Below are 24,407 nucleotides of genomic sequence, written 5' to 3'. Positions count from 1 at the left end.
AAAATAGAAAGCCTAGTTGTGTATAAGTAAGGCATAGTTAAATCTGGTGGTATTTCTGTAACCCCGAGTATTTCACCATAAGTATGTATTGTGTGTTACAGAATATAATGAGAGAAAAGGACTTTGGTTAAGGAGAAGAGTTTTCAGGCCCAGTAAACTTAGTTTGAATGTCAAAGAAGGCTTAAATAGAACAACACTAAGAGTAGAGAAAATGGCCTTATATTCCTAGATCTAACAGCTCTTTTCCTGTGCCAAATTCCTTTCAATTTTTCAATATTTTGTCACAACTAAATTACAATATGACGGTGGAATGCTCAGAGTTTTAAAAGTATTGCTAGATTTGCAATTATCTACAGAAAGCTTTTTTTTTTTTTCAAAACCACTCATTTTGCACTCTCGACAAGAAGCATACAAGGAAAACGGTAAGTTCAGGAAATTTGCACATAAAATAAGTAGCTATTTTGTCATTTGATAAAAAGCTTATTTCAATTTTTTATGTATCCTATTGTAAAAATATTTTTTTAAAAATCCCGAGAATTCTCATTATTAATTTCTAGGAAAACAATGTATGTAAATCACCAGAAGATCGCCAAATTGTACAAAGTCCGATATATGTATAGCTAAGATTGTGAAATTTAACGGATGTGATATACCAGCAAAAGATAATTGAAGCATAATATATTGGTACATGTAAACCAGCGGCAGATCATCAGAATGTACAGAGAAGCGTTCATCAGAAGATCTTCAAAATGTACAGGTACGTACAATATCAAAATTTACAGGAATCTTCAACGGCGGTAGCTCATTAAAACGCATAGAGTTACGAACAGCACCTCTAAAACGTCGACATTTTTAGAGATATAAAGGTGGTGACACTTTTGGGCAACTGTGTCAACCTATGTTATATCTTAATAATTTGTTTTTCTACCAAGCATTTCAACTAAAATATGACATTAAATTGGTCAAAATTTAAATGTAACGCCGAGCGGATTGATATGTTTTTGACGTAGGTAATACAGATAATACAATGTAAAATTTTCAGTCAGTCTTAATAAATACAGTCAGTCTTAATTAATGATAAAAAGTGCATTTCAACCACAAGTAAATTTTTTATTAATTAGTGATATCGATAAAATTTGTCATAACGAATTTTTTTCTTTTCAACGAATGTAAGAATCAATTTGCTTTTACAGTGAAATTTGTTTAAACGGATCTATGGATCAGTCGACTAATCCAATAAAGAATTATCGATTATTAACTTTATTCATTAAAACAAATTTTCGCATAATTCATTATTTAAAAAAAATATTTTCGCTAATTTTTGAAATCACAAAAATATTAATCCAAGGTTTATGGTAGTTGAAATGTCAGAGAAAATAATGCTACATGTATGTTCCATTTATCAATACTGAATTCATTGTACTTAATGGTTTAAAATTGCATCATTTAACTAAATTTATGAAAATAACCTCATAGACCAATCATTTAAAACAAATTGACTTCTTCGTAATAGTTAGGATGATCTAATATCAATTAATAACACAATTTCAATAAAACATCCTTTGACATACCATATATATTTTTTGATTGATTGCACGTGCACAATATGATAAAAATAAACCTTATTAACACAAATCCTTAAACGAAAAAGAATAAATTTTGGAATACGTTTGAAGTTAAGGTGAAGCACCAGATCTCATAAAATATGATAAACTGCCTCTTTTCCTGTATCGTTAATTATTACATTATTTGCATATAACATGGATAGCGGTTACCCATCGTTAACCTGTAATAAGAATTTAAAAGACACATGGTTCTTTTTAAAGAATATGAAAATTTATGTACATATTTGATAAAAAAATATCTGCGTTAATGAGTACAGGTGTTAAGTTTTCTTTTAAATTCAGGCCAGGGGCTAGGAGTGTAAGCTGATAGTAATTTCATTTAAGATTCGTATTTGAACTACATAGAAGAAGAAAACATTCCTTTATCCCCCTCTCCAAATATTCTTTTATTGCCTATCATACGTTTTGAAAAAATATTGCATTTTTAATCTATATCAGTACTTAAAGGGACATGAACACAATTATAGCTAAAAATTTTCAAATTTATTTTTTCTTTTCTTGTATTTACAAATACTTCACCAAGGTATTTTTAATGATTATCGAAAATTTGAATTTCAGTTGTCGAGATACAAGAAAGATTTAGAGCTCCAAACCTTTGTTATGTAGAGAAGGTCTGTTACATGTCTTTTTAACATAGGCTAATATACTAATATATGTTCTTTCAAAGCATATTTTTTTCAATAAAGAAGAAAATTCTAAATACGATTAGAAAGTTTGTGTAGTGATTTTTTTGAATGTTTTGTTACAAATATGATATTTTGTTTATGTTAACAAAAACAAAACAAGCGCTTTTTTTTTTTTTACAGTTTGTGTAGTGATTTGTTGAATATTGTTATGTTATAAATACGATATTTTCTTTATGTATCTACCTTGTAAATCAACACATGATGTTCAAATTTTTGCTGATCATTTTATTTGCTTTAAATTGTAAACATTAAAATTGGCATTTAAAAATCAGTCCGTTTAAGTAAAAAAAAACGTGTAATGCATTTATATTTTGTTTGACAAACCTATTGTTTATAGAAAAAACTACAGGCATATCTAGTAATTGGCATTCAAGATTTGAATGTGTTGTATATAAATGCATATGCATATGCAAAGTAATGTTGTTTCATTGCTTTTTGGCGTCACATCGACGGCTGAGAAAACACGGGGCATCTTGGCACAATACATATTCTCAATTTGATTGACCCATTGCTTTTGGCACAACATCTAATGTGGCATTTCTGGCTCACTCGTCAGCAAAGAAAAACTCGGAAGGAGACTTGTTTTATCTCTGTATGATAAAAGTTATCAGTAAAACAGCGTCCTATATTGGAAAATAAAGTAACAATCTCTGCTTGATAGATATCCCTTTCTCAGTTAATACTGCATCCACAATAGGAAAATAAAATAAAGTAAAAGAAAAGAAAAAAGGAAACGTATATTCAATTTAAATAAATAACATTTTATTGAACAATTGAAACAAAAACATGAAAGATAATGAAATAATTTATGTTATAATGATAACGATTGAAATGAAAACAGTATATCATTTGATGTGATGACCATATATAGGTAAGAAATGACGATTATGAATCACATGCTTTCTCTGTTGCATCACGAAAATGTGATTATATTTCATTATTGTCAATAAATGTGGAATGTTGAAACATGAAATATATATATAACTTAAAACAGGCTTTACAAAACCCTCCTTAAAGTATTACTGGCCGTTACACATATATTGTTTAAATTTATGCCGTTTTCAGCACTTTCAAAGTGTAGAATGTACCTGTAACGGCCAAATGTAAATGAGCTGCAAAACAATATTGTACAATGTATAAAAAAAAATCCATGCAAATGTTTACCAGTTCAAATATTTGTCAACTTAAAGCTTTCTCAAAAGCAAAAGCCACATGAAGATGTCGCTAAAAGACTATTGACTTCCCAACTTTGTCTGGCGTTAGTTGCATCTGGAATTTTACCCACCAGTAACAAATCAAGAGTTCCATCCTCTGCTCACTAGGTGTCCAGTTACCAAGTGTCTCAAATCGATCTAGCCATTGAACAAAACGTGCAATATATCTTCTGAAATCGACTGCTCACCGCAGAAATTAACGCAAATATCATCATTGGGTGATGTAAGGCACATGTCCCGATATGTAAATATCAATAGGTTACCTATCGAAAGATCATCTTCATCACCTATTGACAAGCAGAACTGACGTCACCAATAACAGGACATTCAGCAGACGACACTGAGAACTACAGTTGTTTTCTAATGTTTGATGATCGTGTTTTGAGGATATACCTAGAAGTGGATAAAAGTATCAGTTCATGAGAAAAATACAAGTGGTAGAACATCATTAACATTGGGGAGAAAAATAAAGTAAATTTGTCAAAATATAAACTCCAGAGATATATTTACCATTGCCAACTTCTCTTTCAGAGATATCTTTGCCGGCTGTCACATCAAAAAAGAAAAGAGAAAGAAAATATTTATCAAACATATAAAAGTCAAAAAGATAAAAAAAAATATTAGGAAAACTAAACACAAGCAAAAATATAACTGTTACTTAGCAAGCCCTGACGTTTTCCAAACTTACCATTGAGGACGTGTACCGTGATGCTCTTGGTGTCTTTGTCCGAACTCCTACAGATGTAGGTCCCAGCATCCTCATCTCTCGCGCGTTCTACCGATAGGTTACTGACCAGAGACCGTCCTGGAACCTCCTGGTATTTATAAATGAGGGTTCGGTGGCGCCAGTGGGGATCATTTTGACGTATTTTCTGTCCATTATGGAACCAGTCTATGTCTTCTGGTGCCCTGACTGCACCCGTTGCGTTGCAGGTGAGGCTTATTTTGGAAAACCTACTTACATACACGGAGCCATTTATCGTTAGAGCTTAAATAAGAAAAAAGACATTTATTAAAAACGGAAAGAAAAGGTTTGACAAAGTAATTAATTAACATAGTCATTTAATGCAAAAGCTTCAATTTAAAAGGTCATTTATTATAAAATCTTTTTTAATAATCTATTAAAATTCCTTATGTCCTCTTTTGAAGAAAATCATTTGATAACCATTATTTAAAAATGAAAGTAAAATGTTGACATTTTTTATTCGTGTAAGTTATTAGTTCTTACCAGGTTCATATGCTGGTTGAGTATCTACAAAATAAAACATTGACAGGTTGATATAAAGACCAACGCCCAATGTATTGGCGTAAAAACCACGGAGGTCATTAATTAATGAATTACATTAATTCATAATGAGAAATAATTAAGTCTCCCATGTTCTTGAAAAATGATTTTATCTCGATGTAAGGACTAAAAGAAGATTGATTTCATATTAATTCTTTATCTTGACAGTTGATTGTAACCAGCGAAAAATTAACAAACCAAAAACAAAACCTAAGAATTTAAATCAAAGGAAAGTGTAATAGATTTCCTGCATAGGGACTCACATTGTATACATTTTGTTCTGATCAATATTCCAGATGAAGAGAATATTTTAAATATTTCATCTACACAGAAATCAAAGGACGTGAACGAATGTTGATCTGTACCGAATATATTTTTAGAAATCTAATAAAATATGATAACCTGCATACAATTAAAAGTGCAGCTCACTTGGCGAACTTAAACTTTAGTCAGATCCATATTCTTAAAATACCAGTACGAAGTTTGGAATGTGACATGTTCTCAATTTCAGAAACTTGGGAATAAAAATAGCAAACAAAATCAATTACATAATATGTTCATATAAATATTTCGTTTTAATTTATTATAACTTTTTTGCAGTACAACTATGTACAAGAATGTCCGTAACAAAAAAAAAAAAAAAATTACATATGTAATAGTTAACTATTGCTTACTTCTAAAGTTAACTTAAGTTTATATATAGTAGTATAAAAAAAACTTTGCTAGAGTGAATCTACAGGTCGGCTATCAAAAATAGTAAAAGTATTTTTTGGATTTCATATTGGAGCATTTTATTTTCTCCAGTTCAAACATGATTTTTTTTTTACATTAAATGGGACTGTAATACTTGTATAATAATATTCACATATTTCCAAATTTAACATCACTGCATGTTATTGAATCAAATAGATTTAGCTTGAATTCTCAAAAGGGTTTTATAGTAAAGTTTCTCAGTAAAAAGAATACGTATTGTAAACTATTGTTAACTATAGTAAATTTTTGTAAGGGGGAAGCACATTTCAGAAAATTGTAATTCAACATGTCTGTTGTTTCACTAGACAAATTTTCTGGGTCATGAATAACATTGTTCTAAATGAAGTTCCCCAAAGATTGGTTTGTACTTTGAGGTTAAAGCTGATATGCTATAATAGTTTTGTCAATAAGGTTGAAAATGTTCTATGTATATACAATTAAACCTGTCTGGTCCGATGTTATCAAGGCTTAATCTGCGCCTCCCGATACTTCCATTACTTTGATTGTTAAAATATCAGAGGTCGGCAGTATAGTGAGTACAAACAAACGTTGATTATTTGATAACTACATAATTTTAGTACTTTTCTACCGTCTATATTGGTGAATTTTGCATTCTGTAGGTATCATTTATCCATTAATAATGAAGGAGTTAACTTACCCAGCACATTTAGCTGCACGATAAAATTATAGCCCTTTTTGGAGCTTATTTGACATTCATATAAACCACTGTGACTCGGCTGGGCGTGTTTGATAATCAAATCAGTCTGGATTCGGTCGTACTTAGGAGATCTGGAAACATCCACACTCATTTCTTCAATATCTGCATACATTCTATCCCCTATAGAAAGGACATAACTGTCCGATTTTTTTCTCCAAACAACCTAGAAAATATGTATTTGAAAAATTTAATATTCGATATAAATAGAAATGATTCGAAACATCAAAGGGCAGTTTTATGTGATAACATGGCATTTAATCATAAGAAACGTGTTTCTAAATATCACAATGTTTTATAATGAGAATACAACAAAGAGATATGGATTAACCGCAGGCTGTCGATCTAATCTAAATAGACATGTTTTATTCGGCTCATACTAGAATTTCTTTTCGAATATCATCTCAATAAAGTCTACATCGTGCTTTTTCTTTCTTTCTTTGTATCAGTTTAACTTTTACAAGCAGTTTACCAACATGCTACTGAATATTAAGCATAAGTCCATCATAGCATTAGTTTTACACTCTATTAAATGAAAAACCTTTTTTTAACATGGACGAAAAATTATTAAATCAACTGGTTTCAGTATCTCAGTCAATTCTACAAGTATATCTAGGACGATAAGAGCGATTGTTGATCAAATTTAATAAAAATTAATTCAAATATTGTTTTTTTTATGGTCTCTTTTGAAATTAAAATTCAACTTTCATATATTCTTTTTGGGTTCTACCTAAATCTACTTCATATCAGTTTTTTAAAGTGATAGATATGTCAGATTCATAATTATATATATCATCCAACTTCGTGAGATTGATCATCCATTAAATACCAGTGTTAATGATATTATATTGATAATTATTTATGTCTAATCAGGTCGATTGATTTCAATTGAACATTGACAAGCTGTCACTTTAAGGTTTTTAATCACTATGTCAAGGCATACTGAAATAACTTGACATCAAATGGAATATTTAAACATTTTCAATCGTCTGAAATTGGCGATGAACGTCTCATACAACTAAATTTTCCTTATTTATATCAACCGCGATCAACGAGAAGCTCAAGACTGGTTCAATATTACGACGAATCTCTCTTAACTTTACAAGGAACATATAGTTGTAGACTGCTCTGGATAAGATAAAGCTATTTTGATTGCAATGCTTGAAAATTCTCTAGATTTGTGTTTACAATTCTGCTAATTTAATAGTTTTTTTTTTTTTTTTGCATTTCTACATGGCAAATTTAAATACTGTCATAAGACTGGCTGTTAAATACCCACACGTAAGTGTTTGTTTCTAAATGTACGTTTGTCCCCTTGTACGTAGGTAACAAATACCCAAAACATATTAGTCTTATTCTTAAAATTACATAAAATACGTAAACATGTATAACTGAATCAAATTGACCTTTTAATGTACACGTTAGCTGAAGACCATGAGGTTCCTATGTTTGTATTTCAATAATAGATTTATAACCAGTCAAAAATAAAAGATTATAATGAAATAAAAAGCATCATGTTTTTACCCTTATTGCCCCAAATGGTATAAATTAAAATTCCAAAACCTCATTTCACATCACAAAGTCTCCCTTATCATCTTGCAAAAGATGAGGAAGCTACTGAGTTTAATATTGAGGATTTCATGAAACTCAGGTTTTTATAAAAGTACAAGTAGTTTTTCGACCCCCATTTTGGTCCCAAGGTAAATATAAAAATCCTGAAACCTTATTGCAAATTTACAGGACACTACCAGTTATCAGTGCTATTTAATATTCCCTGAACATACATAGCCTTTGTTCTAGACCTCAGATGAGCTTGAACTTGCATGTATATGTAATACATGAATTTCACACCAACCGTTTTCGGTCCTAAATTTTCCACAGTACACTCTAGGACTGCTGTCTGGCCCCTGTGCACTGTAATATTGTTGGCTTTCTGGACAAAGTTTGGTTCTATGTACTTTTTATATCGATTCCTTCCTGAAACTAAGAAAGCACACATTTTACTATCAGATCGTAATGGCAATAGCAATTCATTGTCAAGTACAACCAATACGTATTACTGTTTTTTTGGTTTTTATCTCCAAGTAAATGGAAATAAGAAATAATCGAATAAGCAAATACTTAAAACAATCTACCACATAATGGTCATGTATAAATCATAACATAGAGTCTTGTTAATGAACTTAATTCCCATTACAGAACCATTCCAATCAATTTTCTTTCTCGCGTATTGCAAGGTTTAGTTTAGAATTTATCAGTCAGATTTATTTCTCCATTCTTAATTTATCCCTTATTTTGTTTAATGTTGATCAAGAAGTGATAATGTGGTACAGTTAAATAAAAGTATTTGATGCTGCAACACAACATGATCTCAAAAACCATGTGATTGCATGATTTTGGTGTAAATGTTCGAACAAATATAAAACTATTCTCAAAGAAAATAATGTTAAATCAAAGACTAACATAAAGCAATTCATATTACAGAATGTTAAACTTTTTTATGTAGATTTGTGAATTTAATGGGTTAAAATTCTCTGAAAATTATAAAACTAACCAAGTTATTTTTTAGTTGGTTTGACTTACCAAGTAATTTATATATGAGTTTAGCTTATGATATTAGCTTAGAAAGATTTTGTTATCCGTAACTTTTACGGGCTGTTTGAATAGCCCAGTAACATTACGTTGATTTGCTGACCTAGTTAACTTTTTATATGGTTAAACTAATCCAATAGTAATTTTATAGAAGACCCTTTCCAGCCACGTTGTGGATGGTTTTTACTAACACAGTTAAAATGCCCTTTTTGTGTTCTTTGAATAGCCAAGAAACCTTCTAAGCAGATTTGTCTAACCCCGTAACCTTTTCTTTTTGGTTGTACATTCCTAGAAATTCTCGCATAGTTTGACTGACATAGTTTTTTTTTGACTGATTGTTTAGCCAACTAACCTTTTAGGTGTGCTTAGATACCAAGTGTAATCGGTAAGAAAAACAACGAATATGTGACTTTCAATATGAATTTGATATAGTTAGAAATTATATATGTATATTTCCTTATTTAAATTACAGATAAAATTATTGTATGTCATGGAAATAAACAAGGAAAACAAAAATGCAAGTACTGAAAAAAAACCCAAACACCAAGACAAATCCAGTGACAAATTTGAAGGTAAATATTTATCTTGCCGCACTTCAGATTGGTGTAGTAACACTTCGTGTAGTGAAAACAAAATTTGACCAATTTTCAAAAGATCTTTTGGGATTAAAAGATTTCTAAATTGAAATGTTTTTTGCAATACATTTTAAGTGTCGCTATTTCAATATTTATTGCAAGCAATGCTTTTAACAAATTACGACTAAAACGACATCACAAAAAACAAGAGCAAATGAAAATTGCTCAACAGATGAAGAGTTCATAAATGTGTCGAGAAGAATGACTCATTCCTTTAATAATAACTTTTACAATTAATTTCCTGAAATTCAGCAATGGACCATGAAATCAACCTGTACGGATTCTTAATTTTCTTTGTTTTCTTCCTTGATGCAACTTATTGACAGCAATGCGTATCTACAGCTTTCTTTCACGTAAATATAAAGCAACTTAAAACGAGTAGCATTTACATGTTCATTTAGTCCTGGACATACGTATGCTTTATGAAACGTTGATTGCAGCAGTGCTCTAATAAATGGAAGAAAGTTCACATGAATTATGTGAATTGTAACAGGATATCGGTTAACTCAAAAAAGATATGGCACGGTAGCTTGTGGACCACACATACTCATTAATATAATATTGTCTCCCTAATGAGTTGATATACCGTCCATTAGTATAGTACTAACAGACAAACAAGAAACATGACCGACACTTAACCCTGTTCTAAGCTATTGGGTACTGACTGCCAAATAGTTTATCTCGCTGTTTGCTTCAACGATAATTAGTTCATTACACTTTTTTGACCATACCCATGCAATATATGTCAAGATTGATCCGGAATGACAGTGAGTTGATGTTTTTGCTTGAATTTTCATGATCACCAAGATCCATTGAAAGCAAAACAGCCTATTAAAAATTCTTTTTAATGGTTCATCATCAAACAGCACTGAATCTGTCATGGTTCCCAATGGACGTTTTTCTTGTGATCAATTCAAGCCACTCTAATTGGGAGCAAACAATAAGATAAAGGATATTTAAAGCTGTCAGATAGATAAGTTTTTAAAATAAAATTTTACTGCTTTGCCATAAACTTGGCTTGAACACTTCTTAATGCAAAGGCTTGGCTGTTCTGTTTTTCGTTAATACAACAGTCTTGTAGAAGATGTTTACATTGTTAACCCCAGACTGCATATAAATATCGTGTCATAATTAATAGCATCACAATGACCGAACAATGCTTGCAATATACACACTTGGATCAAAGACGTGCCAAAATGTTTTTATTGATAGCAATTTCGACCATTCTGTATACTAATATATACTGCGATTCGGAGAAAAAGAGGATTGGACAACGCTGCTTCTGACTCTGACTTTTGGGTGGTTGTTATGAATTACTAGTTGGACACGTGTATATCTAGTAGAAGCAAGACAAAATAATGAGGCAACGATAAACTTATTCATAAATTGAACATATACCGAAGAATAGTCGCGCAGTGGTTAGAGCGTCAGCTCCAGAGTCGCAAAGTAAGGAGTTGATTCTTACTTCGCAAGATTGAATCCCACCGGAGGACGTGGAGACAGGTCCTTCGCATGAGAACATTTAATCGAGGTCGCAGTAGGTGCTGACTCGAAAAAGATCCTTCACTGCTCAATGGCCGCAGGTACCGAGTATAGGACAAAATTTTGCAGTGGTAGAGTCTCCATATGAGTGAAAAATTCCTGAGAGGAACCAACATACAAACAAACAAATAAACATGGGCAGTGAAAAGTATTTTAATCCTGTGTGTTTCTTGCTTGTGTTTTTACCTAATGGTTCCAAAAACAAGAATCTCAAAATTTTGATATAAACACGATAAATGCTTCTTTTTGCATCGTACAATTTCATAAATTTTAATAAGTCTGACAAATTGCATGTGCATACAAGTTGCATAATATGAGTGGTCACATACTTAGCACCTGACTAATATACGTATTAGGAATTTAGGAATTTCTGGAGTATATGGTTGTTTTTTTTTTACATCTGTAGTGTAACATTGCTTAATATTTGTCTGTTTTTGAAATTTCTTTTTCATGTTGACATTTTTACATATTAAGATATGATGCCTTTTATTAAAGTATTGGTAAACTGAAATATCACAAATGTTTATTTTTAAAAAATACATGCATCCCCTCCTTACAAATAAAACCAATTGAACACCAAACTTTTTTGCGTGTTTAAAATTTTTTCTGTTATATTCTTTTGTTACCAAAATTACTTGCTGTAATCTACGCTCTGCGCATGCTCAGGTATTTTTTTTCCCAAAAAATTCTATTTACAACTATAACTAAATGTTGACAAAGTTGGTTCTGTCCCTGCTACTCTTTGTTTGACGAAAAAATTGGAACAAGACTACAGACACCGTAAGCATTTTTGTAAGCCTAATTTTCCTTTTTCGTGAGATCAGAAAAATTCAATTTTGTTATGATAAGAGTCATCTAATTAAAGAATGAAAAAAAAAGAATAATTATATTTTCGAGATTTTTTTCGAAATCAATATACAATAGATCTATATATACAAGAGAAACAAACATCCGTCGAATACATTTTATAACATTTTTTAGTCAATAAAATGTCAAAGCGAACAGGTTTTAATTATTTGGTGTCAGATAAATGTTTCTCACATTACAATGAAATTCCATTTATTCATTTACAAATTAAGGTAGACTACACGGTTGCATAAAGTCAGGAGCTAAATGATATCAATATTTCATACAAGGGGTCCTATTTGCTAGAATTTCGTGATTAGAAATTTGACCATAGCAGAACAAAAATTTATGGGGTGAATAATGGCAATTAAAATAAGAACAAAAGCCCAGTACCCAAAGGGAACGGTGGAAAAGACAGATCTATAGAAGTTAATCCAACACCCATGCTACCAGTAACAATGGCATGATCCATCATATATTCCCTAGTCAGATTACGGATATAATACAGCTTTCATTCACGGACAGAAATCCCAATAAGGTTTCCCAATGATTCATTTTTCATGTATCTTAAAGCAAATAATTAATTGATGACTGCAAAGCACTTTGCAGGATTTGTCATAACCGAATATCCTACCAGACAGAGCAGTCAAGTGTTAGGGTCCTAATGCAGAAAAGTTCCGGCACTTTACTTTATTGTTACGTTCTTAATCGAGAAATGCTTTTAAAAAGCACCGATTTTGACGTTATTATTATTTCAAATCATTTCATAAATAAAATTGTTATGTTTGGCGACCATATACGCTTCACAGGATAATATGACTGGAAATTATTTTTAACGATATTGAAAATGACCCCTATATAAATGTGTCTGCTATTTAGCCCAATTTTTATACACGACTTTAAATTGCTCGAATTGTCTAAGAGAAGACCAGGAGACGAGCAGCAAAGTCTTTAAAGAATAAATGTTTGGTTACTTTGAATATGGTCATTCTGCCTATTTGATGTTACACGCTTAAATGGTTAAAGCAATAGCCAAGTCATCTTCTGAAGTATACTTGGTGGTGCCTTGAATATTTTGAAAATTCTATTTCTTTCCTTGAAGCCAAATCGGACAAAGAACCGTGCTTTCACAAAAACCCAGGTTTCCAAAAATCCTCTCTCATTTTCTGCAGTAGCCAACTCATATATAGGATTGTGATTGGCCTAAGTTTTCTTTTAATTCACAAGTTTTTGGAATTTCGAGTTTCAACCTGTGGCGATTTGGGTTAAATACGACATGCAAAAACTGCTCCCTAAATCTTACAATTTTTGCAGTAACCAACTCCTCTCATAGGCGTAGTCACAGGGATTATACTCGACTTTAAATTGCTCGGGCACTAGTCCCCCACTTTCAGAAGTGGGGGGCAAGAGTAGTCTTTGCCCCCCCACTTTTTAAGAAGAACAAAATCACAGTTTTTCCCCAACATTACCTTTACAATAGGATATATACATTGAATGGATTTCAAAGTAACTTGCCTTTGAAAAAGTTAAAGCAATAGCCAAGTCATCCCCCCCCCCCCCCCCCCCCCCCCCCCAAAATAGGATTTTCGAGTTTGGTGAACTTTCCGTTTATTTTTTTTTTTTCCATTTTCTTCCTTGCTTGTCAAAGAATTTCTGAACCGTTAAGCCCCCCCACTTTTAAGTTTGGGTTTTTTTTTTTTTTTTTCTGCTTGTCAAAGAATATATAGGATTGTGATTGGCCTTTTAAGTTTTTTTTTTGTTTTTTTTTCAAGAATTTTGGAATTTCGAGCCCCCCCCCCACTTTTAAGTTGTTTTGTTTTTTTTTTCAAAGAATTTCTGGAGTTGAGCCCCCCCACTTTTAAGTTTGTGACTACGCCTCTGCCTCTTTTAAAATATGAATGGTGGTGTCTTTGAAATGTGCAATAAAGTTTTGGTTTTACCCATGAAGGAGATTTTGGAGCAAAAAATCTTTCTACAAAAAAAGATTGATTTCTTTTTACTCCTTTTACATTTTTTGCAGTTTGGGAATATGTTTTGGAGTGTTCTTTTGATTTGCCATAAGGTTTCATTTTTCAGATTTTACCCGAGAACGATTGGCTTTTTCTTCAAAAACCTGACCCCAAGACCATAAACTGTGAACAGACTTATATAAACTATATATAACTTTTGATATATTTTTGATAATGAAACACAATTTTCATGAAATGTTTAAATTTCAGTGCTATATAAAACTGTAAACTTTCAATCAAATACTTAAAATAAAACTCAAGATATGAAAAATAAAAAAAATTGTGACGAGCCTTTTCCTGAAGTATTGAAGAAGCCAACTTATCTTTTGAAGTATGATTGGTGATTTCGTGTGCAACAAGGTTTTGGGATTTCTTTTTCATCTGCGGGCCGTGGGAATAATGGTAAAAAAGCATCGTATTTTGGAATATTATGAGAAGTAATATATGTACAGTACTAGTTTTTTTAAGTTTTAAAATCCTCAAAAATGTTTTTGCAGTAACCATCTCAAAGCATGATATATGATAATTAGAGTACCGAAGATATGCAACAAGTTGTCCGAATTTTGATTTATACTGGGGACATAACAGGGTTCAAAAATTATTTTTTTTTTTAATTTAAAAAACTAGTTTCTGAACGTTTAACTTTTTCTCTGAACCAAATCATATTTAGGAAGAAGTTTTGGAGTGACCTATAAATGCTTATTTAGGTTTTGGAATTTGGACTTTCGATCTGTCTGGTGATAGGGGATCGAAAACCGACTTTTATTACAAGTTATACAATAATTATGGCTTCTTCCCTTATTACCAAATTATAGAGGTACATGTACAGTATATATAAATATTTACATGTACGTGCTTGAACATTCCAAAATATTATACAGTAAAAATCGGTTACAACGAAGTCACTTGGACCTGTTAAATTACTTCGCTTTAACCGTAATTCGTTATATCCGTATAAGAAATTGATTAAAATTATTTAGTTGGGGATCAAAAATGACTTCGCTATATCCGTGAATTCGCAATATCCGTGTTCGTACTAAACGAGTTTTACTGTATATGCTATCTTATAATGAAGTTGGTATTATTCAGAAACATAGAACGGAAAATAATGTCTAGAGATTAATAAAAAAGAAATTATCAAAAAGAAAATGCGAAAGAAGCTTCAAATAGTAGACGTTCTCTCTTTATTTTCTTGATAATTATAGTGTTTTGTTGCTTGTTGTATTTAAAACACTTCCACATGAAAAATACACCCATCACCTGATCCCATGCACCTATGATGTTTTGGAGGTTCGTGTTTGCTCTCCTCCTATTTTGTATTACTTTTAAAATATCTAATGGATTTTTGAGCTTGAATACTGTTCGTTATCTCCATATATTCCCTTAGTAGTGCTCAACAAACGTATATAAAAATGTAAATGTCTAAAATTAAATCATACTCCTTCATTTAGAAGACTTTCTGGCAATATAGGTTTTATTTAAATTCCCATCATCTTAAACATAAAATTAATGCATCTGATCGAATAAATTTTGACGGAAAAATAAACAATTAAATATGCCAATTTTGCATTCATGTCGTCACAAACAGCAATTACACCAGCATTATACATTGTGCGTCAATACATCTTTTAAAGTTTATAAAGACGTATGACAATGATTTAATCTCTTAAATGTACAAACATACATTGTAAAAATTAACAAAGAGGTGAATATAATTTATGTATTAGAAAACATTCCCTTTACTTTTATCAATTGAATTTGTTATCAAGTAGCTTATATACATTTTATTTGAAATGTCACATATTTGGTCGAAGTTTATTAATAACCCTACATGGAGATCATTTCTTCCCTAAAAATTCATTATTTTATTGTCTAAATTAAAACAGTTGGTGTTTCAATTCATTGTTTTCTTCACCCTTTTTATTCTTCAGAAGAAAAAAAAACAGAATGCTTTTATCAAATGACACTTTATATGCATAAAACTCTATCATTTCTAAACTTTAATCCATTTTCAAAACATGTTAAAGCAACGTATTGTTGGGAGTGATTTTGCAACTTTTCACAAGTATGCATTATATATACATGGAGTCAAGTTGTAAAAAGGATTGTGGATTAACAAGTGAATGGACTCAGCAAATTTAAAACTCACTTTAAGAGTCCTTTACGTACCACATAATGCTAAGGAATGCAAAACATTCCACTAAATTGTAATAAAAATGAAAATTTTATTTGAAATCAACCACCCTTACATGTCCAAATGCAATAATCATTGGAGGATATTATTTCTGAAAGAGCTGAAGGACAAAACAGTATTACTTTGGTTGAGAACAACTACAATTTTGTACAAGACCTTTTATGTCTTAGGCCAAAATAAATAATACAGAACAGAAATTTGTATAAAATTATTCGAGTATAACCAAATAGACAAATTTCTAAATGCATATTGTATCAGATAGCATGTTTTTAATGACATACTACCTCGTGTATACGGACCCACATAGGGCCATTTTTCTTATATTTTATAAGCCTTTTCATCAATATTTAGCTCAATTCAAAATATTTACGTCTATCTTAAACCTTTAAAACATCTAGACATGAAAACAAGAATTATGTTTTGAAGAGTTACTGTGTAATTTTAATCTATTGGTATTATAAATATTTTTCTTTTAAGATCGTCGAATTGTGATTGAAGCAAGAAGGTTACATACATAGGTTGAATACTGTTCGTTATCTCCATATTCTTCAATTACATATACATTATGCATGAATATACGCAATGTGGCAAGAATTGGACACAATTTACAGAATTTCAATTAAAAAAATTTGAAACTTTACAAAAATTTTCTTTTATCATGTATATTTTATTACCAGAATAATTTACCAGAATTTATGTTTGATAAATGAGAAAGCAAAGAGGCATGACCAAATACATCCATAAAGGCATGTAAAAAGTGTCTACTTTCAAAAATTTCTTTTCATATACACAAAAGGAATTTTCGGTTCCTATTACAACAGACTGAACATGGCTTCAATTATGTCAAATCTTGTTTCAAAACAAAATTTTGCTAAAATATAGTTTTTACTTACCCTCTAAACAGAGAACAAGAATTATTATCCACTTAAACTCCTCGAAAAGTATTTTTATTCTAGCCATCTCTATTTACAACTTCTTTTTCATCATCGGAGAGGAACGCCATTAAAACAATAGTACATCCGTCACATTTCACAATAAAAACTTTCTGCAACCACTTCTTAAATAAAGTCCAATTTTTTGTAATTATGTAAATCGCATTTCCATTAGAAGAGAAAAAATGGATCCAAAGTAGGCAATGAAAATTATTAAATTCCAAAGTCTAACAACACGATCAGCTCAACACGGTTAATTTCTTCACTCTGAAAGGCAAGAGAGAGAATATCATGTAATGTCAAAACTTAACGATTAATTATTCCAACTCAGGCAACAATTATATGTGTTATAAGCAGGGCAAACCGAACAACTTATAAACACCTTGCATTGACTATCGCACATCGTACATATCAAAAGAACTTTAAATATATTTTTATAGGTTTCTACATGGAATACAATTGGAATTCACTTTTTTCTGTGTCATTTGCCCTAAGACGTTACCTATCCAGTCAAAACCACCAAAACATGCTGCAATTACTGCATTAACATATATCCTTCTTGAAACATGCTCAACAGCCTCTTCTCTTTAAATTTTTTTTTCGTATTGTAGAGAATTTACATAATTAAAGTACATCCATTCGTATATTTCCTAATTGTCTTGAAGTCTTATTTCAATAACGAAGTCGTCTTGATTAATTGAGTCCTCAGAAATATTAAAGAAACATAAATTGATTACATACTTTACCTGTGAAGCTAATAATTTGGAGCCATATATTTATCAACATGTCTTCAAAATACCGTACAAGTCACAATGGATGTATATCATAATGAATACCAAATGCATTTTACTAAGGTTTTCAAAAATACCATCAGAGTCATTAGATTTGACAGAGAGTATGATATACTGGGAACAAATTTCTTTCCCGGTCAGTTTAAAAATAAGTTTGTTCATTAAACTGTGAAATTAATGACAATTTTCATCTTAAAACAGACGTACTTTTCTGGTTCTATTCTATATGGAAATGAGAATGGCAGAAAGAAAGAGTGAATGATGTCTGGAAATAAGGCAGGTGCGCGATCGTAACTTTTCTATAATATTCATTATGGTTCATATTTTCCATTCGTTTGAATTGTCATTCCAAGATACGGTAGCATTTTTTTCATGAAATTTGGTAAATGTCAATGTTTGTCCGTTTCAAGTCCTGCAAGAAACGATAACTAGTTTACTTATGTTGGTAGACCAGCTTATAAAAGCCTGCAAATTTAGGCCGAGTTTATTGCAACTGCCATTGCGGGATTGTTTTTCTTTAATAACACATTGCCTACATTTTAACGGTCTCATCCGAAGAATCAGTCTCCACATCTTGCAGTGAGATTCATACCCACAGAATAAGAATCGAGTTTTTACTCAAAAAAGAAGTGAAATCTTTAATCTCCAAATTTGTTAACAATGCATGTGACTTAAAAAGCATTAAAAAAACTAAATATGAATACAACAAACAACAATGTCCATCTAAACGATTAAAGTCGGGAGCAGAGCAAACACGAATGTCTAAAGACATCAGAGGTGGGATGGGATCAGGCGCCAGGCAGGAGAAAGCATCCCCTGTATACCAGCCACATCCGCCATGCACTCCCAGCCATGGTGGCGAAAAACGGGAAAAAGATATCCACGGAAAATTAGGTGTGTAAATAATAGCCAAATAATTACTTTCAAAACGTCATCCTGCATTCAACTTCATGACAGATGGTTTTTGCTGGCAAGAGCTTAGAATGATTTTACGGCTTCATACTATTGATAATTGCGCTAGCAATGACCAAACCAAAGGTTAGACCTGAAGTAATATACTTTGATTCTTATTTTGTAATTCAGTTTTGCATCCGTTGTACTTGTGTGTAACTTTCAAAAGACACTATCAGCAACTTATACAAAAAATATTTAGAGTGTTCATTTCTACAACGATCATGTTACATATACGCTAACTGATTCAACTTTTTCTGGTCCAAAAAATAAACTAATTTCAACCTTCAGGTCTTCAGTCTTTGTGTTGATATAAAAGAACCCCATTAGTATGATGTGATTTGTATATGGGTATTTTAATCTGATAAATCTTTATTAAAATTGTTTTTTAATACAGCCACATTTATCAAAGTTTGTCAAAACACCATTGAAAAGAGAAACAATATGAATCGACGAATTCTGCGATTTGTAGAGACTTGGTCTCGAATCACAATGTTGTAAATTTGTTATAACCACGAGTAAGAAGAGAAATACCCTTCCAAATACAGGGAAGGGTTAGAGTTGTATGCGGGTTTTAAACATTGCCATCAGGATTGATAAAAACGTCCGCGTACTGCACTGGTTAGAAGCTTTGCCCTACAGTTGCAGAAGTTAGAGATGATCGCGGTTTTGAATCCGAACTGCTGGACTTGGAGACCGGTCCCTCGAATGAGAACGTAAAAAAGCAGGTCCCGTTTCGCAGTTAGTACTTGAACAAAAAAAAGATCCCTCGCTGCTCAAAGGTTTTAAGCGCCGAGTGAAGGACTAAAGCTGTAGACCTCCATTAGAAATTTGCGGCGTCTCAATATGAGTAAAAAAATCTTGAAGGGACATTAAACAAACAAACAAACAGACAAACAAACAAACGTTCTCTGCCAATACGTACGAGGGTTGTTCGAAAAGTTCGTGGACAACTGTCCTATCTTTTTTATTTGACGTCATATGTTAACCAAATTTGGTAGAAATATTTTAACAAAAAATCCAAATGATTTGTATGAATATTTTCAAAATATTACGATTTATTCAAAACTTATTCAGATTTTAGAAATGCGGAGCAGGTCAAAATTTAGTAAGTTATAGACAATTCACTAAATAATGTCTTTAGTCATATTCTCTGTAAAATAGATCAAAAAACGAAGAACAACCTAGAAATTCAAATTAATAATAAATACATCGATTCGTATATCAAATAATGGCTTAATAAATTGCCTTGTTCAAAAGAAATCAACTTGAGAAGATAGGTATTCCTTATTGAAAACGACAAAAACGATGACGTTTTAGAACGTCACGGAGCAGCAGATAACGATGCAATTTTTTGTTTTACTCAAGAAGATTCCTGAATAAACTCTAAAAATGTTGGAGGAATCAAGAAAATATGTCACAAGCGAGTTGTGCATGTGTGTACACATAGTACATGCAGTATTTGACTGACAGAGACTCTGTATCGGATGATAATAATCTGTGAAGATACGGTTTAACTGTAAAATTCTGAACAAAAACTTTAAAAAGTTGGAACGTTAAGGAAAGACAAAGGCGCTTCAGAGTTGCTTATTCTGTGAAAGCAGAGTTAAGGAGCAAAAGAAATTTAAACCTTAACGAAGGAAATTATACAACGAGAGAAATTCTTAAAAAATAAATGTCAAGTATTAGAAAAAGAATTTAAGGAAGGAACATTTGATTATACTGTATGAAATGTATAGGAATAGTATTTTTTGAAACTCTTGACGCTATGTTTTGACGTTACATTGCCGTTGAGAGTGTTCCATGGGTACCAAACGTGTTGATTTAAAATTGACGTAAATTGATTTCTGTTAAATCGAATGGAATAAAACTTCACACATCAACAAAACAAATATTTTTACATATTATAATGTGCTTATTTTAAATTTCTAGTGAGTAGTATAACGAAGATTGACATCGTCCACGAACTTTTCGAACAACCCTCGTATATACGTCCTTGGAGAATATGTGCAATTTGTTCCCTGAAAATTAGCTGTGATCCTAGGGTAACTCCAAACGGAATCTTTTGACAGACTTATTCATGAACCTTATCTACGTTCACTCAACTTGAGACTCATGGGAAACAGAAACCATGAATACATACAAAGTGTTCCATAAATGAAATGTATTTTTTTCAAATTCATGCAGCTACTCTTTAGTGTACGGTCAACGAAAGTAGGCGATATTCAAATGAATAAATGAAGGATTCTGGTAAAGATGAAGATTCTGCTTTTCTGATAAGCGAATGAATTCGTCCTTTAGCCTTGACTTAGCTTCTTACTGTCCAAATCGATCACCGCACGGTATAACCGTGAATAAGACAATTTGAAGCATTTCCAATTATTCTTTTTGCGGATATGGTGCTTGATATCTAACAAGCATTTTATGATTATAGCCCGGGATTTTAGGTTATAATAGCAAGTGATGTCGGCAAACATAACACTATATTTATTGTTACCATTAAGTTTGACAACAAAGTAGGAAATTGCTTCACACTTAGTATAGCAGGGTTTGCACAAATTTACAAGTTATTGAGGATAAGCCAGGGCTCTCTCAACCTTTTGGGACTTTGGCCAGGTCCATAAAAAATTGCAAAAGTAGCGACTTTTGGTATAAAACGGGAAATATTTATGGTTTCTGAAGACTTTTATTAATGGCACGTTGAAATGAATTTTTGTATATAAAGAATATATAGGTAGAAGAGCAGCAATTTTAACTTACACTATGTTTTATTATTAAATCTTTACTTTTATCATGTGAGAGAAATGATTATATGGAAAAAATTAACTTTCAGTTGAGGAAACAGGCACCTTTTTTGGAAAGTCGGAAATTTAAGAAAATCCAGAGCTCCTTATGGGTCATAATATTGTCACGAATAAGTGGCAAGGGGAGGGATGAAAGGACGTTTAAGAGCAACATAATTAAACATTTTCCAAAAACTTTCTATAAGTCAAGTTTGGAAACCTTTATGTTTCTTTAAATGCTTACTCCTTCATGGCATCTGATTGAAACTCTGATGTTTTAAAGTTCCGTGTTTGCTCTGTTCTCTTTTTTTAAGTTTCAAAGGCTTTTAGAGCTTGGATAATGTGCATTATGTCCAAATGTCATTAAGTGTTATGTGTATTTCTGTATGATCAGTTTGAATCCTCTCCCAAATCAATTTCGACATTTAAACTTAAATACAGCAATAAAGCCTTTTAATTATCAAAAAGGAGGATTGGCAAGTCAAATTGGGAGTATTTTTATCTAATAACTTTCAAAACTTCAAAAAGATATTTTTATATTTATTTAATATCTGTTAAAAGGTGTTTAAATCTTTATTTTTCAATTTTTACTTCCTTTTTGCACACGTGTTTTAAAAAGATTAATTCCAAATAAAACACTTAATCGTCTTCCGTAGGTGAAACTCTTAAAAGTAATAAAGTGTGGGCGGGCTATTGTACTGTTGTCACCTAAAAATTTCATTCATAAAAATGCAAATATTTCATTCATAGTTACAAGGTCTATAAAACAGGTTAAGTGTTGCAAGAAAATGTCAGGGGAAGAGATCTGGTGCTCATCGCCAGATAAAAGGTGGGAGCGATCACAATGTACTATCCCCTTCAGGGGGCCAAAGAAAATATGTCGGTATGTGAATATCTAGTGGGTGCAATTTGTCTTTTATTTTCTCAGTTGATTCCGGAATGCCGAGAATTGAGAGAATGCGACACTTCACATCTCAGTATGATATGTAGGGTATAGTACTATATTATTATTATTTACTAAACATTGGTAATTGCCAAGTGTAACAATATTTTTCAAAATTATTGTTTTGATATCATTTCTTAACTAAACATCATCTTTTCCGTTCAACTTTTCCATAGCATTTAAATTTTCTTCTATTCAGAAGTTGATTGATCGATCATATTATCAAAATGAATAGAATTTGTTCGAGGAAAAAAGTTATTTTTCATTTGACTTCATTTAAATCAATATGCTCTGCAATTTCCTGTCGATGTTTTAGTAAATATTGTGGTTTTTTTTATCTCATTGACAAAAAATAAAGGTTTATTCACTTAGAATGTGTTATACAAACTTGTATGCACAACTCTCTTTAGAAGACGAAACAATGCTTTGGTCATCAATTCGATATTCAGATATATCGCCGATGTTTTATCAATTAATGCTAGTAATAGTTATTTTCAGTCGTATGTCGACTTGATACTTTCTAGTGAATTTGAAATATAAGACACCATAGTGTCTGTTACATCTATTAAACATATGTGGATGTTTTACTGACTTAAAAAGATGAAGGCCAAATACCAACCAAATTCTATGACAAATGTAATGACTCCAGCTTTTCCATCGTTAACTTTCCTTAATTATGTAACAATAATCCAGTATAACCTGCTTTTGACTTCTTATCCCTTACTCAAGAGAATGCTCTAAGTACGATAAAATTTTTAAACATGGCGGGCTACTCACTGACAAGTTGATGTAACAGGAATTTCAACAGCCTCGTTTAAAGTCAGTATTTTGTTGATTTTATTTTCGGTATTATAACCTTGATCACAAATATAACCTTTCATTGAGCCGTATATTGTCTGACTTTAGTTATTTCATACCAATTGTTAGGCATATGTAAAAGTTAGGCCCTTGCTTTTACATGTATACTGAATTGACTAGTGATTAATTAAGGGTGGTAAGTAGTAAATACTATTAACTGATCATCCTAGGAATTTTGAAGGATATTGACCAATTGCCAATTTGGCAATAGTTCGATTGAAATACAATAAAAATTATAGCGAAGTCCTGGGGACCTGCAAATTTGCTTCGCTACGTCGGTAAATCGTGCAATTTGTATAAAAATACGTTTAAGTATATCTATCGAATTTCTAGTATATTATATCCTTCAAGTGTAACTGCTAGATAAAATTTGGAAAGGATTAAATACAAAACCTACTTTGGCGTTCAAAAATTATAGGATGCACTGAATTTTAAATATTAATATTTACATAAAAAGTCCGTTATAATATAACAAAATCATTACAAAAATTGGTTACAAAAGATAAAAACTTCAGTATTTTTAACTTCAAAGGGACAAAATCAGTTCTATCACTCTTTTCGAGTTTGTTATATCCGTAAAAATTTGTAAGATGAACAGGTGAGACTTTAAAAATCATCGCTTTTTCCGTCTGAAAAATTGGGATGGACAACCAGAGGACAGATCCTTCCATTTTTTTTAGGTGTGCATTAATTACACAGGAAAAAATTGTCATCCTTGTATTTTTTAGAAGATGCCATCTCAAAATTATATTACTCTTTTGTTCCTAACATTCGTATAATACTTTTAAAAAGTTTCCCAAAACTGATTTATAAACTCTATATGGCATTACATTAGAATGAACATTAGAAAACGAGAAATCTTTTATACTGCCATATTTGTGGTGCAAGAATCCATCATCGTTTTGTTATTTAATATGTAATAATAATAAATAAGAAACCATGAGTAACCAATGATGGCATCGAATATTAAATCGTTTGTCGTTTGGAAACACCAATTTTTCTGGTAATGAATCATTTGAAATTCATCGCAAAGTAAATATAATTCACAAGAAC

At 31.5% G+C, this 24,407-nt stretch overlaps 1 protein-coding gene across 5 annotated transcripts in view; it reads right to left on the bottom strand.

Annotated features, from left to right (window-relative positions):
- Nucleotides 1–3,060: 3,060 nt before the first annotated feature.
- LOC134252253 (immunoglobulin superfamily DCC subclass member 4-like) overlaps nt 3,061–24,407 on the bottom strand; it is a 44,451-nt gene continuing 23,104 nt past the window's right edge. For 2 of the 5 annotated variants that reach the window (XM_062734686.1, XM_062734685.1), the window contains 7 exons: nt 16,990–17,295; nt 8,134–8,261; nt 6,222–6,444; nt 4,754–4,777; nt 4,214–4,513; nt 4,036–4,071; nt 3,061–3,918 (listed from right to left, as the gene is read on the bottom strand). In XM_062734686.1, the coding sequence (XP_062590670.1) occupies nt 3,809–3,918; nt 4,036–4,071; nt 4,214–4,513; nt 4,754–4,777; nt 6,222–6,444; nt 8,134–8,261; nt 16,990–17,056 (888 nt within the window). In that variant the 5' untranslated portion in view covers nt 17,057–17,295 and the 3' untranslated portion in view covers nt 3,061–3,808. Of the gene's footprint in view, nt 3,919–4,035; nt 4,072–4,213; nt 4,514–4,753; nt 4,778–6,221; nt 6,445–8,133; nt 8,262–16,989; nt 17,296–17,530; nt 17,555–17,774; nt 17,845–24,407 lie in introns of those variants that run through there. The other 3 variants (XM_062734687.1, XM_062734688.1, XM_062734689.1) reach the window with 3 other exon arrangements.

This window comes from Saccostrea cucullata, unplaced genomic scaffold, assembly GCF_032062105.1.
Source record: "Saccostrea cucullata isolate Sc308-1 unplaced genomic scaffold, CSIRO_AGI_Scuc_v1 ctg130, whole genome shotgun sequence".
NCBI lineage: Eukaryota > Metazoa > Mollusca > Bivalvia > Ostreida > Ostreidae > Saccostrea > Saccostrea cuccullata.
This window is presented reverse-complemented; position numbering and strand designations above follow the sequence as displayed.